Consider the following 25,482-nt stretch of genomic DNA (forward strand, 5'->3'; position numbering starts at 1 on the left):
CACTGACAGTCATTAGTCCTGCTGGAAGAAAACTGCTCTAGTGCTTGGGCTTAGGATCTGAACAAGGCACTCTGTGGCAGTGAGCATTACAGGGCTTAAAATACCACCCAAATCTCCAGTGCCTTGACCCACCTGTAATTGCCTACTCCAGAACACACGGATTCCAAACTGTTTTATTACTAGTGTTACACTCCACAGAAGTAGCATTTACTTACCTTTCCCAAGTGAAACAAATACCAAGAATAGTACCTAGCAAAAAATCAGGTAAAGAGTGTTCCTCTAAGAGCTTCACCTTTTTGAACTGCAAAAAATAATTGTTAAGAGAAAAATTACTCTGATTTTGCCACTGCTATTTGCTTTTATTTTCCAGGCTGCACCAGAGCCACACCAGTGTGCAGTTTTCATACACTGCCATCTGTTGTTACAGGGTGCCTGTGTCACTGCTGTGCTGTGCAGCTCGGGTTTCTGTTCGAGCAGCAAACATCCTTCCCAAGAACTCTGTTAAATTGGAAGAACTGCTTTAATTCATGCATGCAGCGAGATTCCAACAACTCTGCTTTCATTTGTGGCCACAGCCAAAGTAATGTTGCTTTTAATCCCACTTCACTTATTTCAATAGTGAAGTTTGTATCTTTATTTAGTCCAGAGCCAGAGGATTCAGGTTCTGAGTAGTAAATTTACAGGAAAACATACACACCACAAACTTCATATGTATTTACACACACCAAAATTCCAAAGGATCCTGTCAGCACATGAATATATTTACAAACTGCCCTGCTTATTTAAACAGCTGTTTCAGAATCTGTATGTTTAGCTGCTGTTTGTATATGTATAGGTTATGGATTTGAGTCCAAGATCTGATGAGTTAGCACCTTGTTCCCTAAATCTGAACTAGAAAAAATAGAACATAAGGTTCCAGAAGCTAGCAGGAAGATAAAACAATTTGTGTGTGACAAAGTAAGGGGCAATCATGTGCTGGGAGAGCAGCCTAAAGCACTCAGGCACATATGACAGGTAGATACAGTCACAAACGAATTGGCCTAGACCTATGGAATTACAGATTAATATCCATGACTTAGAGCAGCTCACTCAAGTGTGCAGCTATCAAAGTTCTGAAAACGCTTGTGAGAGATGGAACAGTTCAGACTGCCCAAGCTGGGATTACCTGCAGTTGTGATTTTTGTGTGTTTTAGAACTGGTCAGAGCACAAGCCTGGATATTGAAGCGTTGGACACAAAAGAAATCCTTTGTGCTTGAAACCATGGGGAATACTCCCAAAAAACCACAAGTTTTTGGCTTCCTTAAAAAGACGGGAAGGATCTAAGCAAAACACACTTAGAATTTGTGTGCTCAAAAACGTAGAAAGGCACAGCAGAGACAGTTATTTGTTGTATCCACAAAAATATAATTTTATTTGTATATCCAAATACAGACTATTTATTTAAATGAAAACTGTACGCTCACAATTTAAATAACAAATTCACTTGCCATTTAAAAACCAGTCTTAATATCTGAAACTGCCAGTTTTACTCCCCAAATGTTAGAGAACTTGCAGCTTCTTTCTGTTCTTTATGCAACTGTTTTGCCCTGTTTTTCAGATCCTCTGCCTTGGCATCATTCTTCTCAACACCATCTCCCAGTTTGTACATGCGGCTGGCATTGGCACAAGCCCACACGTGCCCCAGCTCACAGCCTTTCAGCGAGTACTTCAAGGCATGGCTCATGTCCTTGGGGACCCCAGGTGCTCCCTGCAGGTATATCACACTCAGGTTGAAGCAGCTGGGAGCAAAATTGCCATCACAGGCTTTTGTGTAATAGTCTCTAGCAACAACAGGGTCAGGCTGACCATCGTTGGCTTTCCCGTCCTGGGCCAGCAGCCCAGCACTGTGACACGCATTTGCTGACTTCTTCCCACCTTTCTCACAGGACTTGATGAAAGATTTGTAGGCAGCTTTCAAATCCGGGTTGAGTCCACCTGTTAGTCAAGACATTACTGTGAGAACATGTTAAAACAGCTGGGAGCTTTCTGCTTTGCAGGATGCTTCCCACTGGAAATATAGCATCCATCACTTTAGATATTACAGTCAACATTTAGGACTTCAGAGACATTACTGTTGTCTCAGTGACAAACATTTTGCTAATGTCTTTGACTTAGAAAACTGTCCTCCACTCACCAGTAATCACAATAGCACTGGTATCCAAACAATAACCCAGACCCACAAAACACTCTTCCTACTACTATGTCCATGGATTTAATATCTTGCACTAGGCAAGTATTATTTTGCTAGTATACCTACACCAAGATTGTTACTAGTTTTGAACTACAGTTAAAATATTGTTCCTTACTACTACTGTCTTTTGGAAGATCTCTGACTAATTTAAGTGCTTTCCATTACTGTGCCAGCAAATACATTTTGAGCAGACTTGGAGGCTACTGAGGTATGCATATTACTAGTCTGTGACTTTCTTTCTTTCTCTTCTGTCTGACAAGAAGAAATGTTGTGAATATGCAGTAACATTGAGCACTGGCTGTACTTACCTGTTAAACAGTTGTAATTATACAAAAAATAATACATAGTTAAAATACAGCTGATTTTTCAGAAGGAAGCAATTTTAGGTTTTCCATCCTCCCCCAACTTTTATGAGATGACCATGAAAGGGGCGGGACAAGTAGTTGCTCCTTCAAGGTCAGGAGGACAAGGCAGATGTGAGGGTGGCCAGGTATCGGAACAGGCTGTCCGGGGAGGTGGAGGAGTCACCTGCGGCCCGAGCGCCAGAACCCCCCTGCCCACCTTTGCCGAGGGCCTGGTAGGCCCCCAGTTTGTAGCAGCTCTCGCTGTGCCCGTGCACCTCGCAGTTGTCGCGCAGCACCCGCGCCGCCGCCACGAAGTCCTTCCTCACGGCGTCCAGGTAATCGGCGAAGCGCTGGCAGCCTGCGGGGATTGGGACGCGGGCTGAGCCTCCCGCCGGCCCCGCGGCGGCGGGCGGGGGGCGGCGGCGGGGCCTTACCGTCCGGGTCCTTCTCCTTGAAGCACTGGTAGCTGTACTCCACGTGCAGGTTCTCCAGGTACGCCCGCACCTCCTCCTCGTCCGCGAAGTTGATGAAGCCGGCCATGGCCGCGCTGGGTCACGGCGCGATCGCTGCGGCGCCTCCCGCGAGCACCGAGCGTTCGATTCGGCACCGCCCTCCCGGGGCCGTCCCTTCCCCGCCCGCTCCGACCGCCCCGCCCGTGGCCGCTCCTCCAGCCGCTTCTCCCGCCCCTTCCCCGCTCGCTCCTCAGGTCACCCCCCCGTCTCTTCCCCAGGCTCTCTTCGCGCACCTTCCCTTAGAACTCCTCTCGTTACGGTTCCTGCTGTGCGCTCGCGGGGTCGCCGGAAACTCTGACGGTTCAGCAGTTTTAGGCGATAACACACAGTTAGAATTTTACTTTCAGAGTTTTGCAGCACCGGGTGCGTATTTCCGAGGTCTGATTCAGCACAACCCATAAACTGAGACATGGCAGTACATTAATTGCACTCTGCATGGCCTAGGAGCAGGGTGGCTTTCCCTATTCCTCGATCTGCCTCCTGCACACTTTTGTCTGGATTAAAGCTCGATAATTTCCAAATCCGTTTTAGAACAGAGGTGCTGCTGTGAGAAACTGCTCCCAGCCACCACTCCTTTCTGTGGTACCACAAAAGCTCTCACAGGTGCTTTTTAAAGTACTGGAACCTGCACTGAGCAGGCAGTGCCGGGGCACTGGGAACACCCAGAAACGGGTAAGCACTTAACACACAACGAACCCTGGTTCTCCTGGATCTGAGAATCACAGAATGGTTTGGGTGGGAAGGGACCTTAAATATAATCTCGTTCCATCCCCCTGCCATGGGCAGGGATACCTTCCACTATCCCATGTTGCTCAAAGCCCCATCCAACCTGGCCTTGAACACTTCCAGGGATGGGCACCCACAACATTATGGATTAATTTAACCCAAATGTGATAACAGAATACTTACAGAGAATATGGCACACATTATCCAATTCTAGCAGTTCTGAGCACAAACTGAATTTTCTGTGAGTAAAGTAGCCCATTAGAATTCTGTGTGATAAATTGCTTAAAATCTGTCTGAGTTAAAATAAATTTCAAAGAATATTTGCAATATTTGCAAATGCTTTGTCCCAAATTATTTCAGTAGGATAACACTGGCCCATCAAGTTTTTGGGATAAATAAAACTCAGTTAAGTCCTGTGCAGAGTCTCCTATACGAAGAAGCCTTATTCTTTATTAAGGGCTAGAGCTAACTGTGACCAACTGTGCCAGCTGGACTGGCAGCAAACCCTGCCAGGTGCATAGCTGAAACACCAGTTACACCTTCTAAAGTATTTCCTTAAAACTTTTCAGACTGTTAAAAATTTGTTTGTAGTTTGTAAATGGTTTGTAGTTAAAACATATTTTCCATGTGCAGCTAAAGTTTTGTTTTCAATATGTATTGACCAAAACCCACTGCCACGTGTGTGAGACTGCAGGTAGAAGATACACATTGCTTGGCCAGTGCTGGCTGCAATCTGAGAATGTTTGTGTGAATCTCCATTCTGGATGGGGCCTTTAAAAGATGAACTGCTTTTGTACCGGCAATACTGTTTCTCTGGAAATTCAGCTTTGAAAACATTTCAGTTTGCACTGTAGGCTCAATAGAAATTCCTTGAGTTTATTAGTTTAAGTCCTTGGAGAGTCTGCTCATGCTGGGATTTTGTCTTTGCAGTTTCTGATGCCAATGCTGAGCCTGTGCCAACTCAACCATATGGCTGCTCCATCCCAGGAGTGGATTCCTGAGTACAGGGAGGCAGGCTAAGAACAGGCACTGGGAGCAGGGGGTCAGTCTGTCACTGAAAGTTCACTACCTGAGCCCAGTTCCTATCATAAATCCAGAAAACAAGACATCTGGTGATAGGTCAGAGTGAATCAGTGAATTTAAAAGCCATTGAAAGAACAGTCTGGAATCTTGCAAAGACATTACGAAGTGGAAGAAACACGTAATGGACTAAGAATAATAGTATGAGCTGCTTCTTTATCTAAGCTAATATCTGTGTCCATAATTATGTAAGTTGTTTCTTCTAAGCAGATTAGGTTTTTAAGTGGTTCAATTCAGAACATGAAGATTCTTAATTCTGTGCTTGTCAGATCCTGAGCATGTAATTTATTTTCTCTACATCAGCAGCCTAATCTAAAGAATTGGAACTATAACTGACCTTTGTTTAGCAGTACTTAAACTGGTAAAACTGTGTTTCATAGTATTTATAGAATCTTTTGCCATCTTGTAACGACAGAAACATAAATAATTTTAGCAATTGTTCCTTAATATTTATTTATGTGTCTTGCTGTTTTGCAAACAACAGTTGTCCAAAGCTTCTGCATATAGAATTAGCAATTCTTTTACATAAATTCTATATTCTAATTAATTTTTTTTTTGATAGGATATTTGTATCACTCTTTACTTTGTATCCTGAAACAAGAAATAACTGTATTCTCTTGACCAACAGTACATTGTATGTATTGGTTGGGAGACAGGTTTTCTTCACTAGTAGTGTTATCTGAAACATGAAATTACTTTGTATGGAATGGTTTATGCTTATAGCAAAGCTCCCCTCCAAAGGAGGCGGCAGAACCTATTGTACTGGTGCAGGTTATTATTCATATTACCAGAATAAACCAGTTTGTGCAGGAAATACTTAAATTGCAGAGGTTTGAGAGCACGAAGGTGAAGCTGACGCCAGTTCATGGCTGTGGGAGGTCCCCAGAGCTGCTGCTCACCTGCTCCAGCCGGGCGCTCACCGGCGCCTCAGAGTTCTCCGGTCCCGGCTCCACTACCGGAGCAACCAGGCCGAAGAAAAGGTCCCACGCACTCGTAACAAGAGGGGCTGATGCGCTTTGCAGCGCAATGGCCCCTTCTCCCCACACTTCGAGCCTTAAACGCGAGTGTTGAGGCTCCGCTCCCCCAGCACGGCACGAACCTGTGCTGGCGCAGCCCCTTTAAGGGAGGCGGGTTCCCGGCCGGTTGAGGCAACATTCACTTCCAGGTCGGGGGGGTAAACACGGGGGAAGGGAGGGAAAGGAAAAAAACGAATAGAGAAGGAGCCCAGCGACGGGACCGGCTGGCTGGGCGCTCGCCGGCGGCACCCAGCGCCGCGATGGTGAGGGGGTGGCGGTGGCGGGCAGGGAGGGAGGCAAGAAGGGAGGGAGGCAAGAAGGGAAGGGGAGGGGAGGGGAGCTGTTCGCCTGCAGCCCCGGGTGCCGGACCCGGCGCAGGTAGCGGAGGTGACCCCGGGGAAGGGGCCGCCATGGCGGCGGCGCAAGCCCGGCTGAGGGGCTCAGGCGGAGCCCCCTCCCCTCCCTCCCGCCGGTACCGCGGCCGGGCCGGGGCAGCCCCGCCGTTCGTTGTGTAACCGCGGCGCTGCCGCCCGTTATGTAAAAGGACGCTCAGGACCCGGCGGACGGCAGGGAGGGAGGCTCGATCCCGGCTCGGTGTGCCCCGGTGTCCCCAGGGCGCCGCGAGGGCGGTGACGGCCGGCCCAGGCTCGCCGCCCTGACCGGCCCCTCACAGCCCCGTGCGGGGCCGAGCAGCCGCGGCCGCCAGGGCGGAGCGGGGCAGAGCCCCTCGGCCGGCCGGCGTGAGGGCGCAGCCCGGCACAGCACAGCCTCCTCCGGCTCCTGCCAGCCCCCCAGCAGCACCTTCCCGCTGGGAATTGCTTTGTCCGGGGTCTGTCTGGAGGAAGCCGTGCCAAGGCACGGTGCGTGGGCCTCGCTGAGCTCTTCCAGCACGGAGCTGCCAAAGGAACAGCCCTTCCCTGCTCCAGACAGGCCGGAGCAGAACATATGGGGAGCTGTTTGGATTGCTCCTCTGCTCCAGACATGAGTGTGCATATTTGCTTTTCAAGGGCTAGCAGAAGCTTCCTGGGCCATCTAGTCTCATCCCTTGTCATTAAAAGCCTAATTTCAGTCAATCCCCTAATAAAGTTATGTGTCATTGTTATTGAAGTAGGTACATTTTGTGCCTGCTCTTTTAATCAGTGAACTAGGGTAGAATTTCATTGTTTATCTATGTACTGATGTCTAAATTTATGGCAAAACTTCCAGTTCATGGCATTTCTACATACCTTTGTTGCTGTACTTGCAGTGTGCTTCTCTTAATGGCTTTTTCCATCTATAGTATATATTCATTGTGCTGTATTTATTTATAGGTGGCATTTGTATCTCTCACCTTTTGATCTTCTAGGCTAAGAAAAGCTGAGTTTATGTCCTATTCCCAATGTGCTTTTCCTCCCCAGGGGATTCTAGTAGCTTTAAGAGTTACCTTTAAACTGAAATGGTGCAGGTATCTCTTGACATAAATAGCCCTGTGAGATCTCCTGAGTGTCTTGAAAGTGACTTAATCCTTCCCCTTTTTTTTATGCTTCTCCTGGCACCTTCTTTGGCTGCTTCACCTTGTTCTTTTGTGGTTCAGCACACCACTCTGGTTCCACTCTTCATCATTTCTAATTGATGAACTCGTATCTGAAGTTCTTGATATTAATCTTTAAATAAATTGCATTACTATGTCGTTCTAATGGGGCACTGTTTAATTTTAGGCCTCTTGTGATCACTGTTGATTTTGTATCAGTAGCAGCTTTAATCTCTATGTTCCCACTTCTTGTGCCAGAATAGTTAATGTTAAATTGGAGTTTTGAGCATAATCCTTCCTTGAATCTGGCTAATAAATCACCTACTTCTGTTTAATTCCATTTAACTTAATTTAAATAGGATACTCATAAAGCCTTCTTACTAGCATAAATCATGAAACTGTTTATTTTTCACTGCCTTTCGTCTGTTAGCACTCAGAAGAATTTTGGTGTCTGTTGCTTGAGTTGCTATTTCTTAATTGTTTTAAAAATGTTCATTTTAAGAAAGTAAGTAAAGTTTTGGGGCTGTGGAGAGGTGGAAAACGTGGTACATCCAGCACCAAAGACCGAGGCTCTAAATTACCTCTCTCTTATTTTCCTGTTAATGTTTTGAGAGAAATGATCACCACAAATTGAAAAGTTCCTAACCCTGTCCTAATCTTGTCCTTTGAGACTTCAGAGAGGGAAAAGCAGGTGGGCCTGGCTTACAGAGACTTTGCATGTTTGGGGTTTGTCATCCTGAGTCTGCAATTGGGTGTAAAACTTGGGGAGCACATCACAGACATGGCTGTGTTAGAAATGAAATTGGTATTTGTCTTCCGATGTTAGATACTCATTTATAGAGGGGGGAACAAGAACCAGCCAAAACAAAACACTACTGATGGAAAAAAAAAATTGATTTTTAATGAGTCTGAGAGATAGAGCCTGTAGGAACTGAATCTGTCAGGCTGGAGTTGGTAGGATCACAACCAGCTGTAGTGAGAAAGGTCTACACAGCAGTGGAAATTTTTTTTTTTCTTTTTTTTTGCGAAGTTAGATTGTAATGACTGACAGAAAACAGCAGTTACACCTGTTTCTTATTTTTCTTTAGGTATTGTTATATAAGCAGGTACTTGCCTGGTGATGCTTCCCCAAAGGAACAGATTTTATTTTGATACTTGCACTCAGCCAGTTAATCTGGGTTTATAATGTTTGCCTTAAGATTCTTTAACTTATTCCTGGTGCTTTAATGTGTCCCCTTAAGTTCTTTTTGCTTTTTAACTGCACTTTGAAATATGTGTTGAGTATATTCTCATGCTATTTAAAACTGATTCATGGAATTCTCAAAAGAAAAGGTGGAGGATAATGTTCTTTGGGAGAACCTTTCCAACTGGCGTGAGCTTGAAGCTGGTTTTGCATTTCAGTTCACCACTGTATTGGATTACTGTTAGAGGCCAGCAGCCAGGCAGTTTACCCCATCACCCTGCACACTTTTGGTTTGCCTTGATTATATTGAATACATAAAAAGTTGTTTTTTTAAAAAAGAATTAAATTGAATAAGCCTTTAAAAGCACATCTAAATGCAATTATTCTACTTTTTATGCTATTCCGTAAGCTAGCCAGGTTTTAGATGTGTCACATTGCTTTCATAATATATGTTTTAGTTAATGAAGGCACCCCAGCTTGCATCATGTAATTCATAATTCTGTGGTTTGGGGAATTAATTTTTATATTTGTTTCCTACTCAATTAATTTGATATAATGAAAGAAAATGTGAGGTTAATTGAAGTATCAGATAATTGGGATGACTATGAAAAAGTAAAATAGCATAAGGGAGGTTCTACTGAAAAACTGCTGGGTGATGTTTATTAAATAATAACAAAAAAAAAAGGAGTGCTCTGCTATGGTTGACATACATTTATAGTGTCTCATTAGACAGAAAGTGAAGTGATCAGAAAACAAATGGCAGGTTTGTCTTCAACCTGACATTCAAGAGCAGAGCTAGAGAAAGGAACACTTAAATTTTGACCTTGTAAGAGCTTAAATACAACTTTAAGTGGGCAATATTGTCTTGAGGTATAGGGGAGTGAGAAAAGGAAAGTCTTCAGCTCATATGAAAGGCTTCCAGACTGCATTTGAGTTGTTCTATTTCAGTAGCAGGCAGTGTAGGAAATTGTTTTTAGGATGCTTGTCAGAGGACTTTATTAGATACAGATAAAAACATTTTGCCTGTCTGCCCAGGTTACCTCAGGAGCCTTTGTCAGGGGTGTTTTCTCAGCCTTTTGGCAGCAAGCTGAAGAAATATTACAAACAGCTCCTATAATGGGAATGAGTGGAGTTAATAAAAACAGAACTGTGTTGTTTGCAAGTATAATTGATCCCTGCTTGTGGTTTGTGTTCCTTGATTGTGTGGAGATGCCCTGCGTGAACTTCCAGAGGGATTATATAAAAATTTAACTTGCATTTCCAAAGGACAGATTGGCCACTCAGAGGTACTGGTTGAAAAAATAGTTTTTCTGAGTCATATGCCAGTGGCCTATCTACAGGGCTAAAAATTCTCATTGGAGTTCGTTCACCGATACATCAAAGTGTTTCAGCTCTTCTGGCAGACAGGAAGGAACAGTTCCAGGAGGAATGAAGAGAGACAGTATTATGGTTTTGTCATCTTTGAGCATCAAATTAGAAACACAAGATCTAATGGAGATGTGGATGTCTTTGCTTCAGTGGGAATGATTTTTATACACCTTTGAGTAAAGATTCTGATTTTCGTTTGATTCATCAGCTGTCATAGGAGTCCTGAGTATATATATTGATTTCAAGTTTAAAAGAAAAATTTCCCATCTCATATAAAAATGTACTGTTTTAAAATAGTCAGGCATCATGGCACACTACAAAGAAGCAAAAAGAAACAAAAGACATTCACAATTCCAAATTCTGTCCTTCGTTTTCTTATCATCTTTAGGTTGGAGGCAGCCAAAATTGCTGTTTCCTAGTATGGGAGCAAGTTGCATTACAAAGTAACTCCTGTTTTTATAATGATTCAATGTAATAATAAAGCTTAAAAAATAATGAAACTTAAGCACTTAGCAAAACTGAGTTAAAGGAATAAAAGTTGCATGTCAAAAGCAGCAAAAAGAGCTTGCATTTGAATAATTTGGAGATTTTATTTCCCAAGCCTGTACTTAAGTCTTCAGGAGCTATTAAACTGCAGTCTCTATTGTTGTTAATACATGATTCATTAAAGAAAGACTCCATTCCATCTTTGCCCCAATGTAGTACCTCCCAGTCCTCAAATATGTGGACCTTATTTTAGAAGATTTATCTCTGTAACCCTATTTATATTTCTTCTCTATAACCTTTTACATATTTCAGTACTCCTGTGATCAGCACATTAGGCAAGCAAAGCAACAGAAGTTAAATGAGCTGAGAAAGAAACGTGAAATGGTCCAGAACTTTCTGCATAAAAGGGAAGCTACTATTTTTCTTACAGATGAGATCTGACAACAGTTGATGCTGTTATTTTCAATATTGTCTGGGGGAGTATGTACCAGTCACTTGGCCTTCTTTTGTGTGGTGCTGGGGATGATTCACAGTGCTGAGAGTCATTCTTTATGTTGATTAATCTGTGTGGCTGAAAACAGTAGGTTATTATTAGACAGGGAATAAAAAAACCCTTTGAGATTTTCATGTATCAGTGTACAACCTCAAACTCTGAGGCAAAAGATCAAGTTTATATTCTGCCTTGTCCTTTGTACCTAGACTTCTGCTGTAGATGATTTTCAGGTGCAGAGTGCCTGGAAAGAGGAAAAGGATTACTGTAATAGATGTTGTTTATTGCTGCACAGGATTTGGAATTAAACTAGTTCTTTTTGGGTTTCATTTTTTGATGTGAAGCTCTAGCTGCCCTTTTCAGTATCAAAAATTGCTCCTATATATGCAATTTATCTGCAGTATCTGCATTTCTTATGTAGGTTGGTAGTAGACTTCTAATATGTGTTGACTTAAATGAAAGATTAAAATAAATATTTTAAATCCAGAAGTATAATTTGATTTTTAAATGTTCTTTCAGTCTGTCTTGATTGATTAATTCCCAGTAGACTTTGTAAATTAAAACTATTTTTCAGCAATTGCTTTTCTTCCTCTGGGAACACAAGTAGGGTTCAAAGCACAGCAGACGTGACTGGATGTGGTTCTGGGGGTGACAGGGAAAGGAGGCTCCCATTGCTTTGGCCAGTTATTCATTGTGTGACCCGACTTCATGTGGCTCTGAGGGAGACATCTCCTCTTGAAATATTTGCCAGACTAACAAAAAGGACATTATAGAGTAATGGAAGGTTCATAGAAAGAATGACTTGACTAAATCTCCTTTGTTTCATTGTGTTTTGCATGTGACAGGAGGAAGCTTCTCCATATTCTTTACTTGATATCTGTTTGAATTTCCTGACTGCCAACCTAGAGAAGTTCTGCACAGAAAGGCAAGATGGAACATTTTGCTTGCAGGAGCCAGGAATGTTCCCTCAAGAAGTGGCTGATCGACTGCTGCAGACAATGGCATTTCATGGTAAAAACAATCATTTGTGGGTCAGCAGTGAACATATTTCACTGGAATGTGACACTGCAGTTCTGCTATATTTTCTAGTAGAATCTGCTGTTGCAGCTGTTAAAACTGTGTTCTGTAATCCCTTAACAGAGAATTTTTGTTATTTTTGCTTTACACAGCTTCAGCTGAGCTTTGCATTGCCACATAGATCTAAATAGAAAGTTCTTAGTCTTAAGACTAAGGTTTATGATTTTACTCTTCCTTTATTTGAACATTCTTCAATCTTCTTTCAATCATTTAAAAAAAATCTACTACTTCTAGCAACAATACCTCTTGAAGAGCATTTAATTGATTTTTTTTTTTACTGTGTGCCCATGTGATTAAGTTAGAAAGTAACCTTGTGATTCATTAAAACGGTTTCTTATCTCTCTTAACACTTTTATTGACATGGAATTATTTGTTTCATAGCACTCAGTTTTAGAGTGGCATAAACAGCTTATGGTATTCTTACATTTTGTGTACTGGCTTACTGGTTCTCTGTCAGCATTTCTCTGAAGATAGGGCTGACATCTTGGTTGCTTGCTTTAAGCATGATAAAATTTGTATAACAAAACTTCTTGTCATAAAAAAGTAAAGGTATAAATTGTGCTAGAGTAGAGATAAGAGAACCATTCCTTGAGATGCTGGAGGCTTTTGTTAAAAAATGAGACACGACACTAGAAAAATTACTGTAAACAGACCAAACACCCTATCTTATAGGTGCAGATTTTATTTGGGTCTTACTGGGCAAGTAATAGTTTTCTCAAGTTGTTCTGGTCAGAAGTAACAGAAGGAATGGTCCTAAAATAGACAAGCTCATTAAAAAAAAAAGTAATCTTTAATATACACTACTTTCTGATAAGAAATTATTTCGAGTAGTCCCAAGAAATCAGATTCAAGGAAACTGAATTACCAGAAATTTACTACCAGTGCTGGCAGTGGTAGTAGAAGACACTTCCAGACACCAAAATGTCACAAACACAGAGAATGCAGGATGGAAAAAAGTGTGTGGCAGGTAAACACAGTGTGGTTAAGGTAGGCCAGAGAGAGAGCTTTGGTCCTTAAATGAAGAGATAAGCAAAAATTAAGAAGTAATTTAGTGATATTTTAACCAAAGTGTAATTATATTTATTGTTTTTTATTTTTTCTGCTCCATACCATCCTGTTTCATCCCATATTTTTGCTTTCCCTGCAAAAGAGGAAAGTAGTCCCCTTACTACTTGGTCAGAAATACCTGAACCATTTGCTCCTTAGAAAGGTCTGCAAATCTTTATATTTGCCTTTGTCACAGAGGCAATTACTAGCCCATGACTTAAATCCAAACTGTAGTGGCAATGATGTTATTATTCAAATATATTGCATTTTAATTTCGACTTCTTTGTTAAGTATGTGTGAAGATAGGAGATGAAAAGCTAGGAGTGTTGACGTTTATAACCCTGTAGGAGCAAAACTAGGACATGTTCTTCCTACTCTTTTTGTGTGGATGCTTGTGCAACCGTACCCTTCACATGACTTTTCGTAATCCTTCTGTTGATAAGACACCAAGATTTCATATTTGTATATTCAATGCATTTTTGATAATTTCAGGAACTCAATGTATTGTTTCAGTTAGGATGTTGCCAGGGTCTTGTAAGAAAAGGCTACTTACTTATTCTTTCTACAGAGTAAAAAGATACTAAACGAGATTGTTGCTTTTTCTTTTTTTCATTGCTGTCTTTTTCTCCTTCCCACCCTTTCCTTGCCCTCTTCTTTCTATCCTTTGAATCACTTTTTATGTTTCTTTCTCACATTCAGCTTGTTTCTGAGCAACACTCCTACCTTCTTCATATAGAACTTAATTAGCTTAATTTAGTATTGATCCTACTTATGAATTCAATCAAATGCTAGATTATGTAGTTAAAGCAAGATGAGAACAGGTCACTGATAGGCGGTGCAATCTTGAGATTAATGAACTGTGTCCAGAGAAGAATTGCACTCAGAAATTTTGAAATTCTGCTTTTAGCACACTTCTAACCAGTTCAGTGAGAAAAATGCAGCAAATGAGGGCAGCAGTCTGATTTGTTTTTGAATCATACCAATATTTTATTTATTGTGTGTTCCATTTTCTGAACCAAACAGGTAGCATGCATTTACTGCTTCTTATTTATCTGTCCTATTCTTAAACCTGGAATTTTCCAAACATGACCTCATAATCTTCAAAGCGGAATTGCAAACGTAAGATTTCGGGATTGGTGGCGTAATGATCCAAGGCAAACTACTTTGTAATTAATTTTCTCTGCCAACACTTTGTAGCCTTTAATGTCAAAGTGGTGCTGTGTAACACTGGAGCTAAGCACTGATGCTGTTTTCCCACAGGGCTTCTGAACGATGGGACCGTGGGCATCTTCCGAGGCAACCAGATGCGCTTGAAGCGAGCCTGTATCCGCAAAGCCAAAATCTCCGCCGTGGCTTTCCGCAAAGCCTTCTGCCATCACAAGCTGGTGGAGCTGGATGCCACGGGGGTGAATGCAGATATAACAATCACAGACATTATCAGTGGACTGGGCAGCAATAAGTGGATCCAGCAGAATCTGCAGTGCCTGGTGCTGAACTCACTGACTCTTTCTCTGGAAGACCCCTACGAGAGGTGTTTCAGTCAGCTGTCCGGGCTCCGCGCGTTGAGCATCACCAACGTGCTCTTCTACAACGAGGACTTGGCAGATGTTGCTTCTCTTCCCAGGCTGGAAAGTCTGGATATATCCAACACCTCTGTCACTGACATAACAGCACTCCTCACCTGCAAAGACAGGCTCAAGTCTTTGACCATGCACCATCTGAAATGCTTGAAAATGACCACAACCCAGATTCTGGATGTTATAAGAGAACTAAAATACCTGAATCACCTTGATATTTCAGATGACAAACAGTTCACATCGGACATAGCTCTTCGTTTACTGGAACAGAAAGATATCTTGCCTAACCTTGTGTCTTTGGACATTTCTGGAAGAAAACATGTCACAGATAAAGCTGTGCAAGCATTCATTCTGCAGCGGCCCACGATGCAGTTTGTAGGACTGCTAGCTACTGATGCCGGCTACTCAGAGTTCTTAACAGGAGAAGGAAACCTGAAGGTTAAGTGCAGGAATTAATTTCACTGACAAAATATAATGTGCAGGGAAAATAGAGCTAATCATTTGTAAATGTATGTGTGTGTAGGTTCATTTTTTAAACTGTTAATTATAATTACTGGCTTTAGGTGAAATTCCTATTTAATTTTGACACAAACTGCTAAATTTACATAATACTGGGTATATACATATACTTGTAAGAGACATGTTTTCTGTGCCTTTTCAGTGAACCTTAGATCTTGATTTTCCATATCTAAGAGAGCTGAACTTTATCTTGTCTGAAGTCACTTAGTGGGATAATATTCTCTGGATTCCAGACAGCATCTGGCACAAGTCAGCAATGTGTAAGGGGTGGAGGTAGAATTTGCATAAGCTTTGTGCAGTTCATGATTAACACGGCAGATACAATAAAGCTGATTAACTCAGCTGCTGTTATGCTCCATCACCACTGCTATTTCCTCTTACAGTATTTCTACCCATCTTTAAAGGTCTTCTGGTGATGATTACATCACCTAAGAAGCAATAAGGATGAAAGACTTCCTCTTCTTGAACAAATCCTCAGTAACTTAGCCCCTTAGGATGAAATTATGTTTTCTGAAGTGCATTTATTTATCTTTTAGAGCCAGGCAACAAGACATCATTCCCTGTTCTGTAAAATCTGAAGGCAGTTATTGGAGAATGAGCAGGTCAGAATTAATTTTTAAAAAGTTGTTTTAGACATGTCAGTGGTATATCATCTTTGACACTGAGTTTTCCTTTCTGCTGTGTTTTGAGGATGATGGAAGTTGCAGAGGGAATGAGGAAGAGAGCCTAATGTGTCCGTAGTTTAGTCTGTCTCCTGTGCAAGTCTAGTTTCCCACTTCAGTTTTAAAATTCAGAATGCTCTTGTTTTAGGCAAGTGGAGTAACACAGCTACACAATTTTGTATTTTTTCCCCCGGAAACATTTGACAGTTGTTAAGGGCCAAGTCTCTTGAGTACTTAATTGTCACAGCTGATAGTGAAGTGTCTGAATGTTGAAATGCATAGAGAAAGCAAGTTCCCCTGATCCAGCACCAGGAGGTTATACTTCATGTTTGGTATAAAATAATGCAATGTAATCCTTGCTGTTCAGAATACTTGCTTCACAGAATTGTCTGTGCCATGAAAAGGCAGGAAGGAAGAAGGTTCTAGTAATGTGAAAGTTACAACGGACTTGTGGCACTGTGGTTAGCAAAATGCAGTTTGCATTCCTTTTTTTATTAAGGCATAATTGTCAAGAAGAGACTGTAAGCTGTGATTGGTTTTATTTCCTTTTTTTTTTTTTTGGTGACATAAATTCATTAATAACTACTGAAATGTTCAACTGCTTAGTCTAGATACTGCTAAAGAGTAAACAAGACACAGAACTCATGGAAACAGCAGAGGTAAAATATTACTGTCTATACAGCAGCCCTGTGAAATTTGATTATGAACACTAAGCAGATATTACAGTTGAGAACATGAAAGCAAGTGGAAATTTTTCATGTAGGGTATAATTGGCTGTACAACATGTCAGTAAACAGGATTGCCCTATTCTGATCAGAGGAGAATATAAAACAAAATCCAAGATGCTATCAGTTCTCTCAAGGCTGTAATATATTCCTGATATCAGAAGTTTCAAAACAATATGCCCGTATACAATACAGGATGCACAGAACGTGACACTTCATATATAAACATTTTGCTTTTTTTGTATATGCCATGTTAAGTAGAACAAGTTCTGCATGCTGCCCTAAGAATTTTAAAAAACAGTGATTGCAGCAATGTTTCATTAAATAGTAGGACTGAGGAACAAACCACCTTCAGTTACACAATTTACAGTTATAAACAGAAAATATCATTAAATGGGAGCTAGAGCAGGCTGGCAATCATTTGCTTACTGAAGGATTTGGCCAAATCACTGCCTTTGAAATGGCAGCTTTGCATTTTTTGAGAACAAAACTTTGAAAGTAAAATGTTGACATCTTGAACTAAAGTTTATTTCTGTGTTCGCAGGTGTCAGGAGAAGCAAATGAAACTCAGATTTCAGAAGCACTGAAGCGGTACAGTGAACGGGCCTTCTTTGTGAGAGAAGCACTCTTTCATTTATTCAGCCTGACACATGTAATGGAAAAAACTAAGCCTGAAATTTTAAAGGTAAAATAATAGTTTTGATGGTTCTCGTGTGTTCTTCCTGAGCTCATCCCCAAAACCCTAGTATAAATTAGTTTATAAGCTTTTAACCTTTTTGGTTGTGTTTTTTAAGATTAAAATTGTAATGTTAAATAAAAATAAAGAACTGTTTAAACACGAGTGATGTAGAAGATGCCCTGTAGTGTTTTATGTTAGGCAAAATTGTTCTCTACTAACGGAAATTATCTAAATTTAGTAGCATGTAAATTAATTTTTTCACATACCTTTGATTATGATATGAAATATTCTTCAGATGCTGAATTCTGGCATTATATCATATCTGTTTGGGTTCTAATCAAAGGTCTGTCTATTCCTATTCACCAGACACAGCAGTGCCTTCTGCTGATGCTCACAAAACAGTAATAATAAGGCAAGAATTCAATAACAGCATCTCCACTGTCACCCTCCAGTAGGGTAATGGGTGAATGGATATTTTTAGTGTCCTGTACGGGGCTGTAACCTGGAGCCCAGAAACTTCCTTAGAAATCCATTCTAGGCATTGGCTTTCCATGTCTAGAACACCAGAGATGGTTTAAGTTTTGTAGGGATCCTAAAAAGAGGATCAGTAGGACACATGGTTTTTATTTTTCTTATCCTCTTCGATGTTGAACAAGTGGCTTTAAATTTGGCATCAGTATCAAAAGGACTTTTCCAGTCAGTTATCAACAAGAAAAATATTATTATTTGGTGTTTATTTGGTGAGATCACAATCAACATACATAGCCAAAAATATCATTCAGGAAGAAGCTGCAAAAAATCTGTCCTGACCTAGCAGCTCAGGCTGTGATTCAAAATGGCTCATCACCAAACAACAAGGCACTACACCATTATCATTGCACTGCAGAATCTCCGTCCTGCTTCATTCACTTCTGAAAGGGTTTGGTGATTCTATCCCAGCCTGGCTCTTTCTAGGAATTTCTTGCAATTTGTGCAGCTTCTTCTTGGAGAGGTTGCTACAAGCTGTGCGAAAGGACTTGGAGCAGTAGAAGTTGCCAGCTTTGAATTGCTGAGCAGAAGAAAATGTTATTCCTTGAGAATTAAAATCACACCAGATGGATTTCTCACTCAAGTACAAGGGAGGCAGAAATTGGGTGCTGTGAGTCATTGCTGTGGCCTCGAGCAAGAGGCAGATTGTTCTTGGGGTCTGTGTGCAAACGTGTGAGCAGCTAACGTGGGCCAACCTTGTGCTGCAGCTGGTGGTGATCGGCATGAGGAACCACCCCCTGAACCTGCCCGTGCAGCTGGCGGCGAGCGCCTGCGTCTTCAACCTCACCAAGCAGGACCTGGCGGCCGGGATGCCCGTGCGGCTCCTGGCAGACGTCACTCACCTGCTCCTCAAGGCCATGGAGCACTTCCCAAATCATCAGCAGGTACAAGGCAAAACTTCTCTGCTTTCTGTGGCCTCCTCTGTCTTGTGGGTCTCAACAAAAGGTTTCTCCGCATCCCAGGACCTCATGGAAATATGTTAATGGCAAGAAAGTGTTCTGAAATTTGTGTGTTTCTAATGAAGCAATTGTTTTTTTCTCACAGCTGCAAAAGAATTGCCTTCTTTCACTATGCAGTGACAGAATCCTTCAGGATGTCCCATTTAACAGGCAAGTTCTAGATGTCAGTTGAAATTAGTTGTAGCATTGCAGAATATTTTTCTTCAGAAGCTTTGCTTCTGGCCCCAGTTTTGCTCAGTTTAAATAATTCCAGTGTGCTGAATTTATCTGGCCTATATTGTTTTAGGCCTGTTGGCCCAAATATATACCAGTGAGTGTAGGTCTGAAAAAATCCTTTGCTGTACATGGGTTTTTTAACTTCACCTGGATGGGTCTATCCTTAATTCCATGTAACAGAAGTTAACATTTCTCTGGGGTTACTTTTTGCAGATATTTTTCTACACAAATGTTTTGTCCCAAATACTTTGAAGTGTGATGGTCTGGTGTTTCAGAAGATTTTTTCTTCCTTCTTTGGAAGCACTTCCTGTGCATTCTGATACATAATTAGAAGTAACAGAACCTAAGTCAACAGCTTAAAGCTGACAGAGGCTCATGTAATACCGTCAATTTCAGTGTGTCTTTCTACTTTTCTTTCTTTTCTTTCTACAGAAGTATGAAGCATGCTTCTATTGTCTGTGTAAATCTTTCGTTTACTAATACTTATGAGACTTATGAAAATTAGTTTTTTTTGAACTTCCAGGTTTGAAGCAGCCAAACTTGTTATGCAGTGGCTGTGCAATCATGAAGATCAAAACATGCAAAGGATGGCTGTAGCCATAATTTCCATTCTTGCTGCAAAGGTATGGAGCTAAGCTTTGAGATGATAGGATAACATTTGTAAAGTCTAAAATAATGTTGATTTGCTTTTGTTTGCTTACAGCTTTCAACAGAGCAAACAGCTCAACTTGGTGCAGAACTCTTCATTGTTAGGGTAAGTCAGATGCTTTCCTGCCGTCCTCTCCAGCTGTTCATACTAGCAGTATTCCTGAAGATACAAAGTAAACATAAGGAGATAAAATCCTAAGAAAATATTAATATATATTCATGTGAAAATTATTTAGAAGGTAAGCCAAAGTGGAAAAACTTGGCACAATTAATGCAAAGTAAGATACCAAGACAGACCTTGATTTGAAGTTCATTCTTTAAGGTGAAAGATATTCTAAATGAGAATATTTGAAGTAAATACTGCTGTAAAGGTTCAGAGTTCTGTGGATGGCTTTCTGCCATCTGTAATAGCCCTACACATGTAATTACTGTGGAAACAAAGGAATTCCTTTAGCAGGTAACCACGTTCAGAGCAGAGGTAAAAAGTTTAATAGCCAGTTTATTTTGTATCATTTGACTCTAAGCATGTCTATTTTTACTCTGTGTATAAATGACAGCTATGCATTGCCCACTTAGTGTAGAAAAAAGCAGAGGAGTTAATCCATATATTGATATTTTGATGTTTTTTTTTTCCCCAGCAACTTCTACAAATAGTGAAACAGAAAACGAATCAGAATCTTGTAGATACCACCCTCAAGTTCACATTGAGTGCACTTTGGAACCTCACAGATGAATCTCCAACAACGTGTCGGCACTTTATTGAAAACCAAGGGCTAGAACTTTTCATGAGAGTCTTAGAGGTGAGGAAGGGGGGCTTGGTGATGGATTATCAGCACAGGTTTATAATTAAAGCTGTTTCAATAATAAGCATAAATGTTTACTTGTTTTTTTGTTTCCTTTATCCACAGTCTTTTCCATCTGAATCATCCATCCAACAGAAAGTTCTTGGACTTTTGGTGAGATGAAAAAGAAAAAGAGTCTGAAATATATACTTTTAAAATTTTATTTTGAAAGGATTTTTTTTAACCTATGTTAATCTGAAAAATTAGTTTTTCATATCCTAATATTTTTACCTTCTTCTTTAATCCTTATAGTGTGTATTATTCACAATTGACATCTTTTTGGGCTGTTTTGTGTTTCTTCAAAAGTTATATTGATATTGGTAATTAGAGTAAATAAAAAGCACTTTTAAAAAAGGAGAGTGAGGCTTCACATGAGTCCAAATGCAAAAAGTAGGTTGAAAGTTAGCAGAATGCAGAATTTTGCACTGCTGAATTTTTTTGAAATTGGGCTTGAGAATGCTAAAAATAGCCTTTGATTTAGTGTGATCTACATGTTAATGGCATAAAATCACTTACGAGAAAACCTCTTTGTTTTGATGCAAATTCCTGCTTAGACTGGAAAAATTTCCTAAAGCAAAAGCAGCATTTTGGCATGTGGTGGTCACCTGGATGTACAGAGATCTCATCTGAGTGTTTTATCTGTGTCTACTCACACAATATAGTTCAAGTGTGTGTTTATCTTCCTCACACAGTCTTCTTTCTTTTGACATTTTCTCTTCTTTTTTAATTTTTGTTATTTATTTCCCCATTCCAGAATAACATAGCTGAAGTTAAAGAGCTCCATTCTGAATTAATGTGGAAGGACTTCATAGACCACATCAGTAAATTGTTGCACAGTGTGGAGGTGGAAGTCAGCTACTTTGCAGCAGGGATTATTGCTCATCTGATATCCCGAGGAGAGCAGGCCTGGACATTAAGTCGCAGCCAGAGGACATCTCTCCTTGAACAGCTGGTACAGAAATGATGGTGAATTTTATCACAGTCTTTTCTATTTTTATTTCAATGTTTGTATTTAACAATCAATGTTCTTGGTTCTGTATTTTACAGCATACTGCCATTTTGAATTGGCCAACCCCAGAATGTGAGATGGTGGCTTACAGGTAACTATTGTCCTATCTTGTGATCAAGAGTTTGGGGGGAAAAAAGCATACCACATATCTACTGTATCTGATATTTGCAGGTAGTTGTCTTAAATGAGTTTTAGATGCAGCAGACCAGCCTCTTAATGTTTATCAATGTCTCCTGTAGGTAACATATGACTGAATGAACAGACATATGACCTCTGAAGCAATAGTATCTAGTAATAAAGCAAGTAACTATTTCTTTTTTTTTTTTTTAAATAGGTCTTTCAATCCATTTTTTCCACTACTTGGCTGTTTTATGACACCTGGTGTCCAGTTATGGGCAGTGTGGGCCATGCAGCATGTCTGCAGCAAAAATCGTATGTATTGAGAGAATATTACCCTTAAAATTCTCATTTTTTTGGTATTTTATTCACTAGCATGAAGTGGGAAAAATTTCTGGGGTATTCACTCCTAATCCTCTGGAGAAGCTACATTTGGGGCTTGACTAAATGGGGCAGAAAAAAAGAGTAGTAAAAGTTCCTTACATCTCTTCTATTAACTGAAATTTTACTGTTAGATGCATAGTGTTAATTCCAAAATGTGGATTTGTTAAGATTTAACTACATTTTTTTGCTTGCACGTGTGTTTTTAGTGAAATAGAATATGCAAATAGTAATGCTGGGCAACAAATTCCTTTTAAATTAAGAGCAATGACCATGGCATGCTACTGAGGCTTGCATTGGCCTACTCCTGATTTGAGACCAAGACAGAATTCCTTTCGTTCTGATGGTAGTTGATGCCAGAAACTTCTGGGCAAAGTTGCAGAGAAACCAAATGTTTGGTAGCAAATGTAATAACCTACTGTGGGGGGGAAAGTGTTTAATTCTGAAATATGAAGATGTATTTGGGAGGAAAATCATCAGCTTTTGGTGCTTGGTACCAAGAAAGCTTTTAGTAGTCCTGGAGGGGAGATACTTTTTATTTTGACCTCCTCTTATAGATGACAGTGTAAAGTAGTCTGGAAGTAATTGGTTTAAAATTTTTTGTGTATTTTTTGTATTCTGCTGCTGTTTGTCTATGTCATAGTCACCTCAGTGAAGTAACCTAACTAAAATAACTGTAGTGCCCCAGTAAATGTGATCCCCAAGGAAATGCTCAACATCAGCATTAAAACAAGTCTGGTGTTGCATCACTGAGATGAATGGAGAAATTGGGCCTGTCTGAGGTAATGCCCTGTGGATTGCATTACAGTCATCCTGACCTTTCCATAACAACTTCTGGAGCTTGCACATTACATTCACCCTACAGCTCTTTTTATAGCTGTTCCCTGCTCTTAATAATGCTGCAGCTGATGGGGGTGTGATTTCAACTTATTGAATTCCAGAATGTAAGAGGAAAAAACCCTGGAAAGGCATTTGTGGCAACTTATAATTAATGAGAGGCCACCATCAGTATATTTGGCAAACTACTTGTATTTGCTCTCCAAGCCTGGAGACCTCCACAAATGATGTGGTATATCTGGTACCATTTTTTGGTAACTGTTATGTATTTAGGTTTTTGGGAAAGGGGCTATTATTACCTGGATACTCATAGACACTATAGTGCTTTTGATTCCCATTTCTTCTGGTTTGTTTATGTGCACTTTAAATGCCTGTAGAGGAGGTAGGAGGAAGAGAGAATACTGTGCATATTGCAGGGCACTTTCCAGCTTTCAGCTGAGACAGACTGGTAAGAGACCTGATTACAGCTGGAGTCCTGTCCAAATAACTCTGTTGTGTTGTCAGTTAAAGTACTCATGCACTTCTGTGGACACTTTAGGGAGTGTCTTAAATACTGCCTGGAGACAAAAGTGGATTTGAATCAGTGTTTACAGTATCTCCTACCTTTACCCTAGATAATTCTGGTTTTAATTCCCTTTTTATAATCCTATTACAGCCGCCAGATACTGCAGCATGTTAATTGAAGAAGGTGGTTTGCAGCATTTGTACAACATCAAGGAAAATGTCCACACTGATCCCCATGTCCAAAGGATTGCTGTTGCCATCCTGGATAGTTTAGAAAAACACATTATGCGACATGGGAGACCACCACCATGTAGAAAACAGCAACAAACCAAACCAAACTGAAAGCTGCAGGTAGAGGAGCGTAAAGTATTGTCTCTGTAATAATCCTCTCTGATATGTGTGTAGTTGGAGTAACTTATAATATATTGGTCACCATTAAAGTGATTTGCTGGTAACTGTGGTACCCCAACCATGTGTGGTAACCTTGCTGAATGTCACCTTTAATGGCAACCACGTACACAACTTGTAAAGGGTCACAGCTTGAGCTGGTCATGCCTGCAGGGTTAGTGCTGGCTACCAGGAGATGGGACTTGTACTGATCCATATGCACAGCTGGAAAGAAGACTTCAAGGAGTATCTTGTTTTGTGACTTCTGAGAGAAAAGGCTATTCCATCCTTGTGGTTGCTGTTCATAACACTGTTCACCAGTTTGGTGTTTGAATAAAACTGTGTGTGGTTGTGAGATCAACACTTACAGACAAAAATAAAAGTCCATGCATGCAGGTGACAGAGAGACTTGTAACTAAGGCGACCAAAATGTCCATTGTCTCTTCACCTTTCTAGACAGAAATGGGGTCTTCAGCTTCCTTTTCCTTTTGCCTGCAAGCCATGTTCTTCTGTTCTCTTTACTGCTGGGATGATGCCTTTTTACAGTTCATTTCTCCAGAGTCCTCCCTGCTCCTGTCAAGGTGAGGACTAGCATCACATTCAGGGAAAGGGGAAACCCACTGAAGTAAAGCAGTAGAAATGGAACTAAAATGAGACAGTACTAAAAGGATGTTTGAGAATTTAAATTTTGTAACAAGAATGGGGTTTTGTTGTTGTGCAACTACCTTTGGTTGTGTGTGATATCATTCTTTTGTTTTCAGAATACTGATGGGGATAGGAGAAGGCTCATTAGAGCAAAATAACTGACATGACTTCATAATGGAGGGAGTTGCATGTATTCATAGAAGGCTGGGATATTTGGTCACCTTATTTATAAGAGACTAATGATTGCTCTCATTTACTGTAAATATTCTGTCAGTATTGTGCAGTGAATTATATTTCCAAGCCATCACAGTGAGTGCAAAGTATCACCCGATGTTCTATGTAAGCCCTGTGTCAATTGCATTTTGTGGAGTATGAAATTTTACATAAAGATGCTAATTGTAACAGCTTATTTCTTTCTTGGTTACCTTTGGGTTTCAAACCATATTTTGAATGAAACATATTGCACAGTGTACAGATGCCTGATACAATGCAAGTGATGAAAGCAAACTGCATGTCCATTCAAATTCAACTTAATTTCAGGTGTTGTTTTTGTTTATCTGCTTAGTCTCCATATTTCCAAGGCAACTGATTGATATTCAGAGACTCTTCTGTAAATATTTGGTAATTCAATTTAAAAAGAAAACTTATGTTTGGTAGCTTACCAGCAGAAATGGTTTCTTCATAATGACCGTATTTTACTGGTTTTAAGTCCTTTCCCTCCCAACTCCCATCCTTCACAGAAAAACACCACCTCTAATCTTCAATAACCTAATTAATGTGTATTTGAGCAACTTCAAAAGGTACTGATCAGTAATTTAATTACTGTTGTGTAATTGTTTTTTGTACTAAAGTATAATTTTGGCTGGCATCATTTTAATCTGTGGATCTGGTTACATAAAGTTCTCAATTCCAACAGAAATTCAGCTGGCTGTAGTTTTGAATTATGAAGGTGGTTTGAAAATTAAAAACAACCTACAGGCTCTTACCCACCACCCTTCTAAGATGTCTGCTATGCAATTTCCGTTACATGAAATGGAACACAAAACTTGTCAAAATTGGTGTCAATAGAATGAATATAAATCAATTGCTAAAAGATTTTAAAATAAAGATGACAATTATCCTTACAGTGCTGTCTTTTCCTAATAACAGGAGAATTTGCTGAAGCAACTTAACCGAA

At 40.4% G+C, this 25,482-nt stretch overlaps 2 protein-coding genes across 4 annotated transcripts; one reads left to right on the forward strand and one right to left on the reverse strand.

Annotated features, from left to right (window-relative positions):
- Positions 1-897: 897 nt before the first annotated feature.
- Positions 898-3,222, reverse strand: LOC128811253 (cytochrome c oxidase assembly factor 7). The gene is made up of 3 exons (XM_053984707.1): positions 3,010-3,222; positions 2,793-2,933; positions 898-1,975 (listed from the first exon to the last, which is right to left on the reverse strand). The coding sequence occupies exons 1-3, from the start codon at positions 3,113-3,115 to the stop codon at positions 1,527-1,529; spliced, it is 696 nt and encodes a 231-aa protein (XP_053840682.1). The 5' UTR covers positions 3,116-3,222; the 3' UTR covers positions 898-1,526.
- A 99-nt stretch (positions 3,223-3,321) lies between these two features.
- LOC128811251 (protein zyg-11 homolog B) lies at positions 3,322-25,429 on the forward strand. Of its 3 annotated transcripts, none has more exons than XM_053984702.1 (14): positions 3,322-3,450; positions 11,792-11,957; positions 14,331-15,085; positions 17,098-17,238; positions 18,468-18,644; positions 18,805-18,869; positions 19,459-19,558; positions 19,639-19,689; positions 20,222-20,383; positions 20,492-20,539; positions 21,180-21,377; positions 21,473-21,525; positions 21,769-21,866; positions 23,425-25,429. In XM_053984702.1, exons 2-14 carry the CDS (start codon positions 11,906-11,908, stop codon positions 23,613-23,615), a joined length of 2,091 nt encoding a protein of 696 aa, XP_053840677.1. In that variant the 5' UTR covers positions 3,322-3,450; positions 11,792-11,905; the 3' UTR covers positions 23,616-25,429. The 3 variants fall into 3 exon arrangements, with proteins under 3 accessions (XP_053840677.1, XP_053840678.1, XP_053840675.1); XM_053984703.1 differs by lacking the exon at positions 3,322-3,450 and adding an exon at positions 3,634-3,759; XM_053984700.1 differs by lacking the exon at positions 3,322-3,450 and adding an exon at positions 4,729-6,172.
- Positions 25,430-25,482: the final 53 nt, after the last annotated feature.

The sequence above is a fragment of the Vidua macroura genome, chromosome 9 (assembly GCF_024509145.1).
Source record: "Vidua macroura isolate BioBank_ID:100142 chromosome 9, ASM2450914v1, whole genome shotgun sequence".
Lineage (NCBI taxonomy): Eukaryota > Metazoa > Chordata > Aves > Passeriformes > Viduidae > Vidua > Vidua macroura.

Excerpts from the sequence above, each read along its gene's own strand:
- LOC128811253 (XM_053984707.1), bottom strand. The coding sequence starts at position 3,115 with ATGGCCGGCTTCATCAACTTCGCGGACGAGGAGGAGGTGCGGGCGTAC. Across the intron at positions 2,934-3,009 it reads CAAGGAGAAGGACCCGGACG|GCTGCCAGCGCTTCGCCGAT; the intron begins GTAAGGCCCCGC and ends CAATCCCCGCAG. Across the intron at positions 1,976-2,792 it reads CTACCAGGCCCTCGGCAAAG|GTGGACTCAACCCGGATTTG; the intron begins GTGGGCAGGGGG and ends CTTGACTAACAG.
- LOC128811251 (XM_053984700.1), top strand. Across the intron at positions 18,870-19,458 it reads CAGGATGTCCCATTTAACAG|GTTTGAAGCAGCCAAACTTG; the intron begins GCAAGTTCTAGA and ends TTGAACTTCCAG. Across the intron at positions 21,526-21,768 it reads TGTGAGATGGTGGCTTACAG|GTCTTTCAATCCATTTTTTC; the intron begins GTAACTATTGTC and ends TTTTTTAAATAG.